Source organism: Berghia stephanieae, chromosome 13 (assembly GCF_034508935.2).
Source record: "Berghia stephanieae isolate SIO BIC M18660-M18661 chromosome 13, UCSD_Bste_1.3, whole genome shotgun sequence".
In the NCBI taxonomy this organism is placed as follows: Eukaryota; Metazoa; Mollusca; class Gastropoda; order Nudibranchia; family Aeolidiidae; genus Berghia; species Berghia stephanieae.
In genome coordinates, this window is record NC_088372.1 from 22671584 (window position 1) to 22686247 (window position 14664).

General features: G+C 36.0%; 1 protein-coding gene across 1 annotated transcript in view; it reads right to left on the bottom strand.

Annotated features, from left to right (window-relative positions):
- LOC144959249 (uncharacterized) overlaps window positions 1-14419 on the bottom strand; it is a 34451-nt gene extending 20032 nt beyond the window's left edge. The window contains exons 1-7 of the mRNA XM_078891791.1: window positions 14240-14419; window positions 11727-11779; window positions 8734-9892; window positions 7185-7955; window positions 6584-6665; window positions 5688-5824; window positions 888-981 (exon numbers count right to left, since the gene is read on the bottom strand). Coding sequence (XP_078747917.1) covers window positions 888-981; window positions 5688-5824; window positions 6584-6665; window positions 7185-7955; window positions 8734-9892; window positions 11727-11779; window positions 14240-14247 — 2304 coding nt within the window. The 5' untranslated portion in view covers window positions 14248-14419. The remainder of the gene's footprint in view (window positions 1-887; window positions 982-5687; window positions 5825-6583; window positions 6666-7184; window positions 7956-8733; window positions 9893-11726; window positions 11780-14239) is intronic.
- Window positions 14420-14664: the final 245 nt, after the last annotated feature.

Consider the following 14664-nt stretch of genomic DNA (forward strand, 5'->3'; position numbering starts at 1 on the left):
AATATATCACTTCCCTTCACAAAATAGAATTTTGCAAATTTGAACAAAAAAGTAAAACGTAAGGTCTAAAATCGTAATAGTCCCAACAAAAAAGAAACAGATGATGTGTCTGCATATCTTTGAGGCAACACAAGAAACCCTACCAAAACCTGTATTATAAAAGGTAAATAGAGGGCAATATTTTTACATTCATACCCAAATTTTGTACTATATTTCATTCAACTAACGTAATTAGAACCAAATTTGTATTGCAGGAAAATATGGAAGTGAAAAGAAAGTTGGCACATAGCATAATTCAAAACTGGGGTTTGTACCTAAAGCTACCTACATATAAATGTAGAATGCAAACATAACTGCTTGAAGCTCCAATAAGTAAAAACCAGTGAAAGAAAATGGGAATGGAATTTTTAATTTATTCTAGAAAGACAAACAATTTGGACATTTCGTGTTTCCCATTTGTCAACAAAACACAATGAATAAGACACTAAAAATGAATGCAAGTGAGTGGGTCGCATTGTTGACAAGCAGAACCTCCAAACATGCAAATCATTTGTCTTTGTGAATTAAATCAAAGCTTCTATTCCATTTTGTTCATTGTCATTTACTTATAACTTTTACATGTATCTATGGAAAATTGTTTGCCTTTTCTTCATTTTGTTCAAAAATTATAATGTTTTGTTTATGCTTTCTTATGATATCCTAATTTAATTTTAATTTAAAAATTTATTATTTTTGGCTTGTTTCTGGTGTAATATTCATCTATTATTTGTTCTATTGTGTCTCTTGTATGACTTTTGACTTGGTTTTCTTGCAACGCTTCACTCAAAAGCCACATTCCTCAAATAAAAAATGTGTAAATATATTACAAAAATTGATTTATGACAAACCTTGGTGTTGATGACAGCAACGAGTGCTGCATAAACGTGGGTAAAAGTAGGGGATGCAGCCTGGGCCTGAATGACGGAACGGGCCAGTAAACCACTGGATGGAAACAAAAAAGTACAAAAGATGAAATAAAAGAAACTTTTTAAGTTTACTAAAGATGAATTATGACATAAGCATCAATAATCTAATTTAAAATACCAAAATGAAGAACCCAAAAAAACTCTTGGAAAAAAAAGAGACAGAAAATGATAAAAAAATACTAGGGTTTAAGTAGTCTGAGCCAATATAAATGGGGGTAAGGGGCTAAATGAATGTGATTTACTCTTATGTATCTTGCCTTTAATATCTATGCCCTGTACTAAGTTACTGATTGGGTGTTTGTATTTTGAACTTCTTTTTAGAAGTTTGAACGCATTCTCAACTCTAAAGCCATACACACAGCAGAAAAAAAGGAAGAAAGTAAAGATTTAGACATTCATATATACAGGGTGTCCAAAAAATATATACACATCAAAATAATTGTAAATATGGGATTTAATAAAATGCAATTATTATTTTAAAATGTAGTTAAAATGGAGTGGAAAAAACCCAATAAAATGATACTCTCAAATATTTTTTAACATAAAATAATTAAATTTCATTAAATTCCACGATTACAATTATTCTTCGTGTGTTTTCATTTTTTTGGGACACCCTATATATAGCTTTCATCCCAATTACTGATTTCATTTCTATTTCCTTGCCTTAAAAAAAAACAACAAACAAACAAACAAACAAAAATATATATTTATATATTTCATTTTGTTTTAAGGCAAGGAAATAGAAATGAAATCAGTAATTGGAATGACAATTAATTGGGATGAAAGCTGCAGGACATAACTTTTACTTTAATATGATTGTGAAAAACAAAACTACATCAATATAACCATGAAAATTGTGACTGAACTCTCGTTTACCATCATAATTTACCCCCATGCTGTGTGTAGAAGACATCGATTGACCAGCTGATCAAACATGTTCAATTTACCTTGCTCTGTTTGCCTTGGGTGTCCGTTTGAAGTCAAGCAATAAAATCGACAAGATAAAACCACTTGCACTGAACAGACTCATTTGATATAAACGCACACTTTTAACATTAAGATGTGAGAAAGACACAGTCCACTCCAGATAGTCTGATCAGCCACTTGTGCATACATTTGACAAAACAATCCATCATTAATTATACAAGTTGCATTGGTAGAAAACCATTCAATTTATAGTTTAGCCTCCAAGTTTTCTTCATCTCTTCTTAATTCAAATTCAAATAGAGAGAGAGAGAGAGAGAGAGAGAGAGAGAGAGAGAGAGAGAGAGAGAGAGAGAGAGAGAGAGAGAGAGAGAGAGAGAGAGAGAGAGAGAGAGAGAGAGAGAGAGAGAGAGAGAGAGAGAGAGAGAGAGAGAGAGAGAGAGAGAGAGAGAGAGAGAGAGAGAGAGAGAGAGAGAGAGAGAGAGAGGGGAGAGGGGAGAGAGAGAGAGAGAGAGAGAGAGAGAGAGAGAGAGAGAGGAGAGAGAGAGAGAGAGAGAGAGAGAGAGAGAGAGAGAGAGGAGAGAGAGAGGAGAGAGAGAGGAGAGAGAGAGAGAGAGAGAGGAGGAGAGAGAGAGAGAGAGAGGAGAGAGAGGAGAGAGAGAGAGAGAGAGAGAGAGAGAGAGAGAGAGAGAGAGAGAGAGAGAGAGAGAGAGAGAGAGAGAGGAGAGAGAGAGAGAGAGAGAGAGAGAGAGAGGAGAGAGAGAGAGAGAGAGAGAGAGAGAGAGAGAGAGAGAGAGAGAGAGAGAGAGAGAGAGGGTCTGTTCATGTTCTATGGGAATTATTGTTAGAATTTTCATTTTAAATTGTGATTACGTGTTCAATAAGGTAGAGAGAGTATAGTTACATCCCCTTATATTGTATAATATGAAGATTGTTTGTCTGTTACCTTGCATCAGCTGCTTAATAGGAATAGTTTTATGAAACTGCCTGAATTTAGAGGTTTTAATTAAAGTCATTACAAAAAGCAGTTATTTATGATTCGCAGACTGAAATGACTTTTCTTTTCAATCTTTCCAGAGAGTAAGCCTAGGTTCCCTTGGATAGCTCAAGTCATCCACTTAAGAGAACAATTCATTGAAAATTTCAGTTTGGAATACAGTAGAACATGAAAGTAACGTACTCGGAAATAGCGAGAACTCGGAAATAGCGAGTAAAATCTAAATCCCCGTTTTTTTCCTCTCATTTGAGTCAATAAAATTAGCATGAAAGTAGCGAGTATGAAAAAGAGGTCAACTCGGAAATAACGAGCATTTCCTGCCCAGCCTAGGACTTCGAACGAAGTAAAGCAATAGACTAGGGCGATTTAAATATTTTTAGCCAAGCTTCTTTCCTTTTCTTATTTTTCGTTACGAATAATATTACCTGTATTCTCTATTGTAGTAGGCCCCCTTGTACATAGTAGGCGAAACAAATTTGGTTGGGTGTTTGTGTGCGTGTGTGTATTGGGGGTGGGGGTCAATTATTCACCCAATGTGGTGCCACGCGACGCGTGAGGTAAGCACTGGCAGCCAACATGTCAACATGCCTCACTTAGCAGCATCGGTCAGCGAGTAGCATTCGTTAACGAATGACACGATCAGCGAGAGAGGGGAGCGGTGAACCATCATTTCAGTCTGTCAGTGATTGAGTGATGCGCTTGCTTGCCTCATCAAACATGCCTAGTGCATGCAAACACTCGAACGCACACACACACACACACACACACACACACACACACATGAAATCTTGATGGAAATGGAAGGGATGGATTTTAGGGGTGGATCAACTTCAACCCGAGGCCGTCATTACGTAGTTAACGAAGGCTGTGTTCAACCCCGCCCCCACCCCACTTTATCCACACACGGTCATTTGCACACACGCGCGGCACACATACACACACACACATTGACTTTCCATATTTTTGTACGGCCGAGTGACCTTTCCTGGCAACTCGGGAATAGCGAGAACTCGGAAATAGCGAGTAATCGGGAGTGGACCCGTCGAACTCGCTATTTCCGAGTTCTACTGTATATGTAGATGGAATATGTAGACAAAACCAAAATTATGGATGAGACTGGAATTTGAAAAGGAAAAATTCTTTGCTGGTGACTTGGGACATCTCTGGACTTGAATTGTTATAAAATTATTATCGACTCTGTTCATCATGAAATAGGGACTTTCTAAAAGTTGGACTACTTTCGAAAAAAAAAAAATACAAATAAAATTAAACAACAATGTTAGATAAAGAGACAAACAAAGCTGCAACTAGCCTATCACAATATTATTACAATGAATATATGCACAGCAAATACACAATTCGGTATCGTACGATCCTTTACGAATGAATAAAATTGATTAAATGAACTATAATTCAAAAATACAAATAAATATTAATTAAATCACTGAGCTTCCAAACAATGAACTGATCACTTGAAAGATACACGCTAAAAGTAATCACGCGACCGCATCAAGTTCTCTAAATGGCTCCAATCGGCACGAAAGTAGACGGAATAATTAAAGAATGCTTTTTGTGGGTTAACAGAAAATAAAATCAAAATCCAACTTTTATAAATTCATGAAAAAACAATATTATATATATATTATATATGTATATATATATATATATATATATATATATATATATATATATATATATATATATATATATATATATATATATATATATATATATATATATATATATATAATTTATTTTTTTTATTTTTTTTTGCTTGAAAGTTAAATATAAAAAGAAAAGCAAAAAGAATCTTTCTTTTTTTTTTTCAAACATTGAATTAGAAGAATAATAATAATAATAATAAATGGCATTTATACAGCGCTTTACCCCGTTGTCACAGGCTCTAAGCGCTTTACAGTGATATAAAACAAAACATATTACAGTGAGACAAGTGTGAAGGAAACGTGATACGAATTCAATTTAACAACAACAAAATATGAAAATAATATTGCAACATTATGACGTAAAAAGATAAAACTTTAAGCGAGATTTGAACGTTGTCAACGAATCCGAGCATCTCACGTGTGACGGGAGAGAGTTCCAAAAATGGGGGGCCGAAAATTGAAAAGACTGTTCACCTATTTTACGCAATGGCTTAGGTTTGACAAGGATTGATTGGTCATTGCTTGACCTCAAGTTTCTATTGGGGACATATATGTTTAGAAGGTCTTTAATATAGGAGGGACTGTTCGTGCTTAGGGATTTGTAGACAACAGTACAAATCTTATAGGCAACTCTTTTTTCAACAGGAAGCCAATGTAACTCACGGAGAAGAAGAGTTGCTGACGGGTATTTTTGTTATTGCGTACAATGAGCCTGGCTGCGTTATTTTGAGCAACCTGAAGTTTGCTAATTTTGTCTTTAGTTAAATTCGCCCAAAGGGAGTTACAATAGTCCAATTTAGATAAAACCAAGGAATTAATTAAAAGTTCTGTTATATGCTTCGGTATTAAATTACGAATTTTGCTTATTTTTTTCATTTCTATGTACATAGATTGTATGGTGTTATTCACGTGGCTTGTCATGGAAAGATCTTTATCAATGATGACGCCAAGGTTTTTTGCTTTATTTGAAAATTCTATTGTGCTATTTCCGAGAGTAATTAGTGATTTATTTGCCTGTTTAAGGATACTCGGTCTTCCACACATTAAAATCTCAGTTTTACTATCATTTAATTTTAACTTATTGTGGTACATCCAAGATTTAATCTTGGAAGAAGTCATCTTGATCATCCAACATACCTTCCCCTGACAATGTTCTCCTGAAACAACTCCTTGACGATATTGATGAGGTTGGTGATGTTCACTTTATTGATGAGACCATTGATACTCTTCTTCAGGGCTTCCCATGACATACGCTGGTAGGCAACACTGACGAATTAACCACACATTGTTGAGCCACAAGAGAGAAGAAAATATGATGAATAATAAAACAACTACAAGAATTACAAATATTAATTATAAAAAGATATTATATATATATATATATATATATATATATATATATATATTATATATATATATATATATATATATATATATATATATATATATATATATATATATATATATATATATGCTTGAAGATAGAACATCTGCAAAGATCATGCATGTGCTCTTACTTTTAAAAAATGTTTGTTCTGAAATTTAAAAAAAGCAGTGTTATTAATTTGAAACAGGTCATTTGTTTAAAATTAAAAGTTACACTGGCTTTTGAAATAACATATAAATCCAAATCAGAAGAAGAAAGAGAGTGTGAGGGAGGGAGGGAAAGAAAGAAAGAAAGAGAGAGAGAGAGAGAGAGAGAGAGAGAGAGAGAGAGAGAGAGAGAGAGAGAGAGAGAGAGAGAGACAGAGAGGAGAGGGAGAGAGAGGAGATAGAGAAAGAAGAAAAGAGTTTGGAGAATAATAGATAAAAATAAATTAATTTCCCACAAAGCACTATAACCTTACAGTTTCATATCATAAAATTTCATCATATACTAAATTTCAAAAAAAATAAAATTTAAATAATAAAAAATTGTTCAAGGTTTGATTTCATGTGTAAAAAAGAATGAAGTAAAAGATTATAACTTATTGTCTTAATTTGTTCTTGGATCATGGTATATTGGCGGGGAATGTAAGCCCTACAGATCGTCATAGTGTATCATTAGCCTTTGCTTCTTTCTTCTTGACTTCTTTGGGCGGCTCAGTCTCTTGCTTGTTGGATTCCATTTTGGGTCTACAAGGATGCAACAACAGCCAGAGGTGAATCAAATGTGATCAGAAATTGCCAATCTTTAGGCAACTATGGTAAGGTTGAGTTGTTAACATAAAATACCTTAAAATATCAACAGGCTTTGAAATAAGTTTTATGGGAGAAGGGGAAGGGAGTGTGTTATATATAAAATAGGCTTAAATAAAAGGTGAAAAAGGGGAAGGGGCAAAAAGGGAATATATTGCATTTAAAAAAAACAACGAATATTGCTTATACACATCATTACAAACCAAAATATTCTGTTTAAGTGTCCTAGTTCCTAGTTCGACTATCCCTAAAAGTCTAAAATTTGACTACCAATGAATACCTTACATACCAATCAGTCCATCCCATTACTTTTGTAATAATGAAAAGATTATTGTATTACGATTCCAAAGGAACTGTTTAAAAAAACAAAAATCAAATAGAATTTTTAAAAAGAACAAGATAGAAAGAGAGAAAAGAAAAGACAAAAGAAAGAAAAACATGACACGAATCCCTTACCCTATGTCATCGCCCGTCTTCCCTCTATCTTGATCTCTCCTCCTGTCTCTATCATCCTCCCTCTGATCAGATCTCTCTCTTCTGTTTCTTTCCTTGCGACTGTCATCTCTCCTCCTGTCTCGACGGTCTTCACCACCATCTCTATGCGGACTCCGACTGTCCTCCCTCCCCCTACGCCGCGGACTCCGACTGTCCTCCCTCCCTCTACGCCGCGGACTCCGACTGTCTTCCCTCCCTCTACGCCGTGGACTCTGACTGTCCTCCCTCCTTCTACTCTTTCTCCTGTCATCACCATCAGCATCGTCCTTTGACCTAGAGCGACTCCTCCTTGCTGCCCGGCCTTGGTTTTTATTCACGACAGAGACTGAACTCCCCACCAGCTGTCCCTTGCTCTGTACCTGACTTCTTGGACCTCTCCTTATTTCTTCTCCGTCGCTGTCACTGTCCTCGCTTTCCAAGACCGGCCTTTCTTTCTCTACAACATTCATCTCAATTTCATCTCCATCATCTTTTGACAGAGTCACCTTTCGCCCACTGCTTTCTTTCACTTGCCCGCTATTCTCAACCACTTCACTCCCACTTTTCTTTTCACTCTCAAAGTCCCCACCAGCATTTCTTTTCTGTCTTTCTTCTATCTTCCTCTGAGCTTTACTAAGACCAGAATTATCTTTCTTTTCATTGTCTTCAACAGGCGGTTTAGCTTTCGGTTCTTGTTTCTCCTTTGCTGCTTCTCCTCCCTCATCTTCACTGCTTATATCCGACATGTCTTCACTGAAATAGAAGTCAAGTAAGTAAGACTGTTAAAATTCAAATATATCATATTCATTACCATCAAAAGACATATTTTGTTCTTAATTGTTTTTGTTGTTTAGAAGGCACTTGAGACACTTTGAGATCATAACAAAGGGGTTTGGAAGCAGGAGTCATGGTCATCAAATATTGGATGATGACAATATATCTCTGGTAAAAGATCAGAGGAGGTGGAGGATGAGCAGAAGTAGAAAGAGAACAAGAAGAAGAAGAAGATGGAGAGGAAAGAGATGTTCAACAATTGGATAACTGAGCGACAAAATGCAAAAACGGTAAAAGAAACCCAGGTAAAGCTAAAGCAGAAAGTCTGTATAAAGAAATTCCTCATTGAATAAGTGTTTCGGTCCTTGACTTTTTGAACTCTTAAACTTAAAGGGGCTGGACTACACCTATGTGCCTTTCTATCTTTTTTTATTTTTTAGTGCCAGTACTGGGGCTTGAACTTACGACCCTTCAGATCAGGAATTTATTCTGGCACATTTTCTTACCCACTACGATATCAGTGCCATGATGTAATGACATCACTTATTCCTTATGTTATTTTTCCTTATCAAAAATAAATAAATTTATAAATAATTTGTTTTTAAATAATAAAATAATAAACATGAATAGAGCAGTTACTGGAGTAGCCATACTAGACTTTAACATTGAAGCATGCAATCAATTCAATATGGCAACATTATAAAATGAACCGACAGAGACGGAGAGGAATAATTCTATTCTGCAAAAAGACACATACCTAATTGCAATGAGTGGTTTCATGGGTTCTTTCTCCTCCTCCTCGTCATCTGATAACTCCCCTTCCTCCTTCTCCTCCTCTCCCTCCTCATCCAGTTTTCCGACTTCTATGTCGCTCACCACAGAAACTTTCTCAGGAGTTTCACCTTTTTTCTCTTCTTCACTGTCGATATTCTGTTCAGAGGACAGCTTTACTGTTCTTGGTGGGGTGTCAGTATTTCTTGAGGAGTCCAGCTTGTTGCTATCCACTTTCTCTTCATCTTCATTTGAACTAGAATCATCTGACGAATCAGAACTGTCACTATCATCACTTTCTGAGGAAGAACTGGAAGAAGAATCATGCCTTTTCTTCTTCTTCTTCTCTTCCTCACTCTTTGACTCCCTAACTTCCTCAGTCTTTTTGTTTTTAGAATCTTTTTTAACAATTTCTTCTGACCTCTCCTTAGACTCTCTAACATCTGAATCCTTTTTACCACCAAGTTCAGCACTACTTCTATCAGATTCTTTCCTTTTACTGCCATGCCTGCTTCTATCCTGTTTCTCCTCACTCTTTCCATCTAAATCCTTTCTTCGATTATCACGGAATTCCTTCTCTTCACTCCTACGACTTTTCCCACTCCTATTTTTATCCTCAACCTGATTATGTCTGTTTTCTCTTTCACTATCTCTATTGCTTCTCTTTCCTTTATCTTTTTCCTTTTCACTTGAATTTTTACTTCTGCTTCTTCTTCTTTCTTTACTTTCTCTCCTTTGTGCACCCATCTTATCATCCCTTTCACCTTCCCTTCTTCTTCTACTACTTGATCTTAAATTTTCATCATCTTCCTCACGATGTTCTCTCCTTTCTCTGGATGACCCTCGGGTTCTTGAATCTTTCCCATCTGATCTTCTAGATTTGCTATCACTTGCACTGGCACCACCTCTGGATCTAGATTTTGACGAATTATCATCCGGTGTTCGAGCACGTCTTTTCCTACTTGATGATGAACCAGGAGAAAGACTATCTTTCCTTCTCCGTCGCTCTTTGCTTCTACTGTGATCTCTCGATGATCCTGATCTAGACTGCCTCGGTGATTCAGCTTGCCGTTTTGCCTCCCTTTGTGATGACATCTTTACTTTTCTATGTCTCTCAGGACTACTCTGCTCAGATTCTGAAGAGTCTGAAAGGAAAAATAGATGAGATTAGTGATAGGCTTTCCGAGTGTTGTTCCAACATTACAACGACCAAAAAAAAAAAAAAAAAAGAAAGAAAGAAAGAAAGAAAGAAAGAAAGAAAGAGAGAGAGAGAGAGAGAGAGAGAGAGAGAGAGAGAGAGAGAGAGAGAGAGAGAGAGAGAGAGAGAGAGAGAGAGAGAGAGAGAGAGAGACCTGACGAATGACAAAATCATAAAAGCAAAATTGCTACAGTAGAATTCTTATTATTCAGATTGTAGAGGAATCTATCTGTGAGAAATAAACATGTTTCTTTCAAAACTATTGTTCATTATACTTGATTTTACTGCTCTGTTTAAAACGTCGACAGGTTGCTACGAAGAACCTGTGAATTGCAATTGTGATAATGCAGAGACGCCAACTTTAAATTTGGCTCACAGGAGTTTCAGACACCACTCGTAGGAATTTCAATGCCGAAAGAGGAATTTCCGCACAAAAGAAAAAGGAATTGGAATGGTATTTGGTATTGTGTTTACATATTGTATAGTTCTAAATAGATAACTGATTAGGATTATATTATGATATATAAGCACATCGCCAAATACAATCCCAAAGTTTCCTTACTTCAAATGAAGTAAAGCGCCAAACCTTAATTGTAGAGATACTGGTGGTAGTGAGAATGATGTGGTGTTGGTGGTTGTAGTAATAGTGGTAGGGATGATGATGTGGTGGTGGTGGTTGTAGTAGTTGTGGTAGTGATGATGATATGGTGGTGGTGGTTGAAGTAGTAGTTGTAGTGATGATGATGATGATGTGGTGGTGGTTGTAGTAGTAGTGGTAGTTGCAGTGATAATGATGTGGTGGTGGTGGTTGAAGTAGTAGTGGTAGTGATGATGTGGTGGTGGTGGTTGTTGTAGTAGTAGTGGTAATGATGATGTGGTGGTTGTAGTAGTAGTGGTAGTGATATGGTGGTGGTGGTGATTGAAGTAGTAGTGATGATGATGTGATGGTGGTTGTAGTAGTAGTGGCAATGATGATGTGGTGGTGGTGGTTGCAGTAGTAGTGCTAGTGACGATGATGTGGTGGTGGTGGTGGTGATTGTAGTAGTAGTGGTGGTAGTGATGATGATGTGGTGGTGGTGGTTGTATTGTAGTAGCAGTGGTAGTGATGATGATGTGGCGGTGGTGGTAGTGATGAAGATGAGGTAGTGGTTGTAGTAGTGGTGGTAGTGATGATGGTGGTTTTATTACAAATGGTAGTGATGATGATGTGGTGGTGGTTGTGGTAGTGGTGGTAGTGATGATGATGTGGTGAAGATGGTGGTTGTAGTACAAATGGTAGTGATGACGATGTGGTAGTAGTAGTTGTAGTAGTAGTGGTAGTGATGATGATGTGGTGGAGGTGGTTGCAGTAGTAGTGGTTATGATGATGTGGTGGTGGTGGTTGAAGTAGTAGTGGTCGTGATGATGTGGTGGTGGTTGAAGTAGTTGTGGTAGTGATGATGATGTGGTAGTGGTGGTTGTAGTAATAGTGGTAGTTGTAGTGATGATGATGATATGGTGGTGGTGGTTGCAGTCGTAGTGGTAATGATGATGTGGTGGTGGTGGTTGTAGTAGTAGTGGTAGTGATGATGGTTGTAATTCTAGTGGCAGTGGGGGGGGGAATGTGTCCTTGGAACAATTTGACCTCACCGGAATTTGACGGAAGTTGCCTGGAACTCGGAATTTTTTGCTCCAGACCGGAGTTTTTTCCGGTGAAACCGGAGTTTTGGCATCACCAGATAATGATTCAGAGAGAGAAAAATATTTTAAAATCAAAATTTGTCAAGATAAAACTGTCCTACCCTCAGAAGAAGAAGAGTCAGAATCATCTTTCCTGCTTCCTTTTTTGGACTTTCTGGGAAAATGAAATTTAGACATTTCAGGTTAAGTTTTTGTTTCGTATATTAAAAATTGCAATTGCACAAAAAAACAAAAAATTTAATATAAAAAATTGTTAGTCACCTATTCAGTTTAAGTCTATCTTGTTCAAATGTGACAATCAATCAAACAAACCTTTTCACGTTGAACTTGAGTCAAGGGTTTTTATAGAATGTTGAACAACTTGCCTCATATCTGGATAGAATTCTACTATTTTTTCCTTTATCGATTAAGTAAATCCAAAGACCATGTTATTTTCTGAAAACATGGTCGTTACATATATAGCCACTGTACATATAATCTATACAAACTGAGTCATTTTCTTTTCATTCTCATGAAGAGATCAAAACCATGGTGGTGGTGGTTGATACATAATATGGAATAAATTCCAAAAAATAAAAAGGCGTTATGAGTTTACAATATGCAGATTTCCTCTCTTGTATGTCTGGTCTTTCCAATCCACCCGCTCAGATTATTATAGAAAGTTTATTCCAGCACTATCTCTGCATCTTGGTTTTATAGACCTGAAAACTTTTCAATAACAAAATTAGGGAAAATCCATGGACAAATTTGATATGCAAATGATGATGATGATTTATCTGATATTGTCGATTGTGGAGTGGTTCTGATGATGTGGTAGCACATGTAAAAACTTTTCGTAAGGTTGCTGGCGATATATGCGAAATAAACACACCAAATAATAGATTGGTAATGTTATGTAATCTTTTTGTAACGAAGCAATGTCGGAAAAAAAAAAGTATATTAAAATTAAATTTGCCCTTGAACTCATTACTCCTCTGAAGGTGTCTAGTCTCCCAAAAATAATAAAAAATGAGCTGACTTTAACCTTTTAAAAGTTATTGACAATTGAGTGCGAAATCATCAGCTTTTTGGTAAAAAAAAAGTTCAGGAATGCAAAAGGAATATAGAAGATATATAGATATAGTAAGTGAAGTGGCGCAAGACGATAAGAACTTCATATTGATTGTTTTCATTTTTATGAATGGCACATGATATCTATCACTCACAACTTTCCAATGGTAATTTTGGGGCTGAAATTTCATACTTTGAATACTTTGAACTGTACTATAATCAAGATAGAAACAAAATTCAAACTTTTATAATCAGTGCTGCTAGGGATACATATTTAGATTAGAATGTTAAAATTAAAAACTCCCTAACAGTGAACAGTGTAAATTTAAACGATAATCGACGATAGGGTAATAATTCCTCCTGACCTGAAAAAAATATTAAGATAAGACAAAAATCATTAAAATCCATACATAAAAAATTTATGGTGGCGTTTTTATACACCTCCGTTGGAGGTGTACAAAAACGCACAGTTTTTATACACCTCCATTGGAGGTGTACAAAAACGCATCGTTTTTATGGACCTCCGTTGGCGGTGATGGTAAAGTTGTTGCTGCATACGTCCATGAGGTTTAAAATTTAAATAGTTTTAGATTGTAGTTTAGCACGCTGCTTAGTGATTACCGATGTACAATGATAATAAATTAAAGAATAATAACAATAATTTAAAAAATCAAAAGTAAAAAGAAACATGGCACACAAATACTGATTTCAAATAAATAAAAATTTTTAGAAAATTAAAATCGAAGTTTTTTAAAAACATGATAAAAAGTTTTTTTAAAAAAAAAAAGAAAGAAAGAAAAAAAAGCAAACAAAAACAAAGTAAATAAAAAAAAAGTCAACATTGGGAATCATACCCGGTACTTTCAAGGTTGGAGTCTGACAGCTTGTCCACTGCGCTACGGAGCCACCTGACTGTTCATCACATTTAATCAGGTCGTTCTAAAACATTATTTTACCTTCAATGCAACTTCTATTTTCTGGTTTTATATATTTCGATTTTTTAAATTATTAATATTTTTATATAAATTTATTAACAAAGACATCCTACAGATGTACTTTCGCCTTGTCCAAATGAAGAAACACAATATCGCTAATGAAATTGGGTGGAATGCGCATGCGTGACGGAGGTGTATAAAAACGATCCGTTAAGATACACCGTCAACGGAGGTGCATAAAAACACTACGAAAATTTATGGAACTTTTTCTGGGACCTATCACTCAAGTCTAAAAAAATCGAGGAGGCCTTCCGAAAGCTCCTACATCCCCAGTATTCTTGTTTTTTATAGTTCTAAGACTAAGGGGGTTTGGGAGTGGGAGTGGGAGGGGGGAAACTTTTTTTTAAAAAGTCTCCCCCCTCCAAGAACAAGAATACTGGGGATGTAGGAACTTTCGGAAGGCCTCCTACTCCCCTCATTTACCACAAACTCTCTCAACACACTAACAGTTAGTAACAGTAACAGTGCAATGACGGTCAACAAAAAGGGGAGGTGAAAGTTAAAGTAGTGACAGTGAAAGTGAAATGACGAAAATTAGTCCGATAACCAAAGATATTAAGTTTCTTTACCTGGGCATACTGATCAAATTCGTTGGGTGGTTTGCAGAATGAGATCTTCCTTGGGAAAAACTAAACGGAAGAAAATTGTAACAGCTTGAATGTTTTGAGCACTAGAGATTGAGTTCACGATTTAGTCGTTCTGTGTGAGTACATAATTATAACCGGAAGCACAATAAGATCATTATGGCCGATGCCTTCTGCAGAGCAACTGCCAATTCAAAATACATATTGGAAAACTAAACAAACGTATTTTATAATCAAGGAGGGCTTTATAATTAAAAAAAAAATACTCGCAGTTCATTGTAATGCTTTTTGGTAACTGAATGCAACAGTATATTACAGAGACAATGTGTGTAAAATCTGATCAACTGGAAAACGTTTAAAGCAGAGATCATCATATAATATAATCGAAATGATTAGAGATTGGGTTTGTC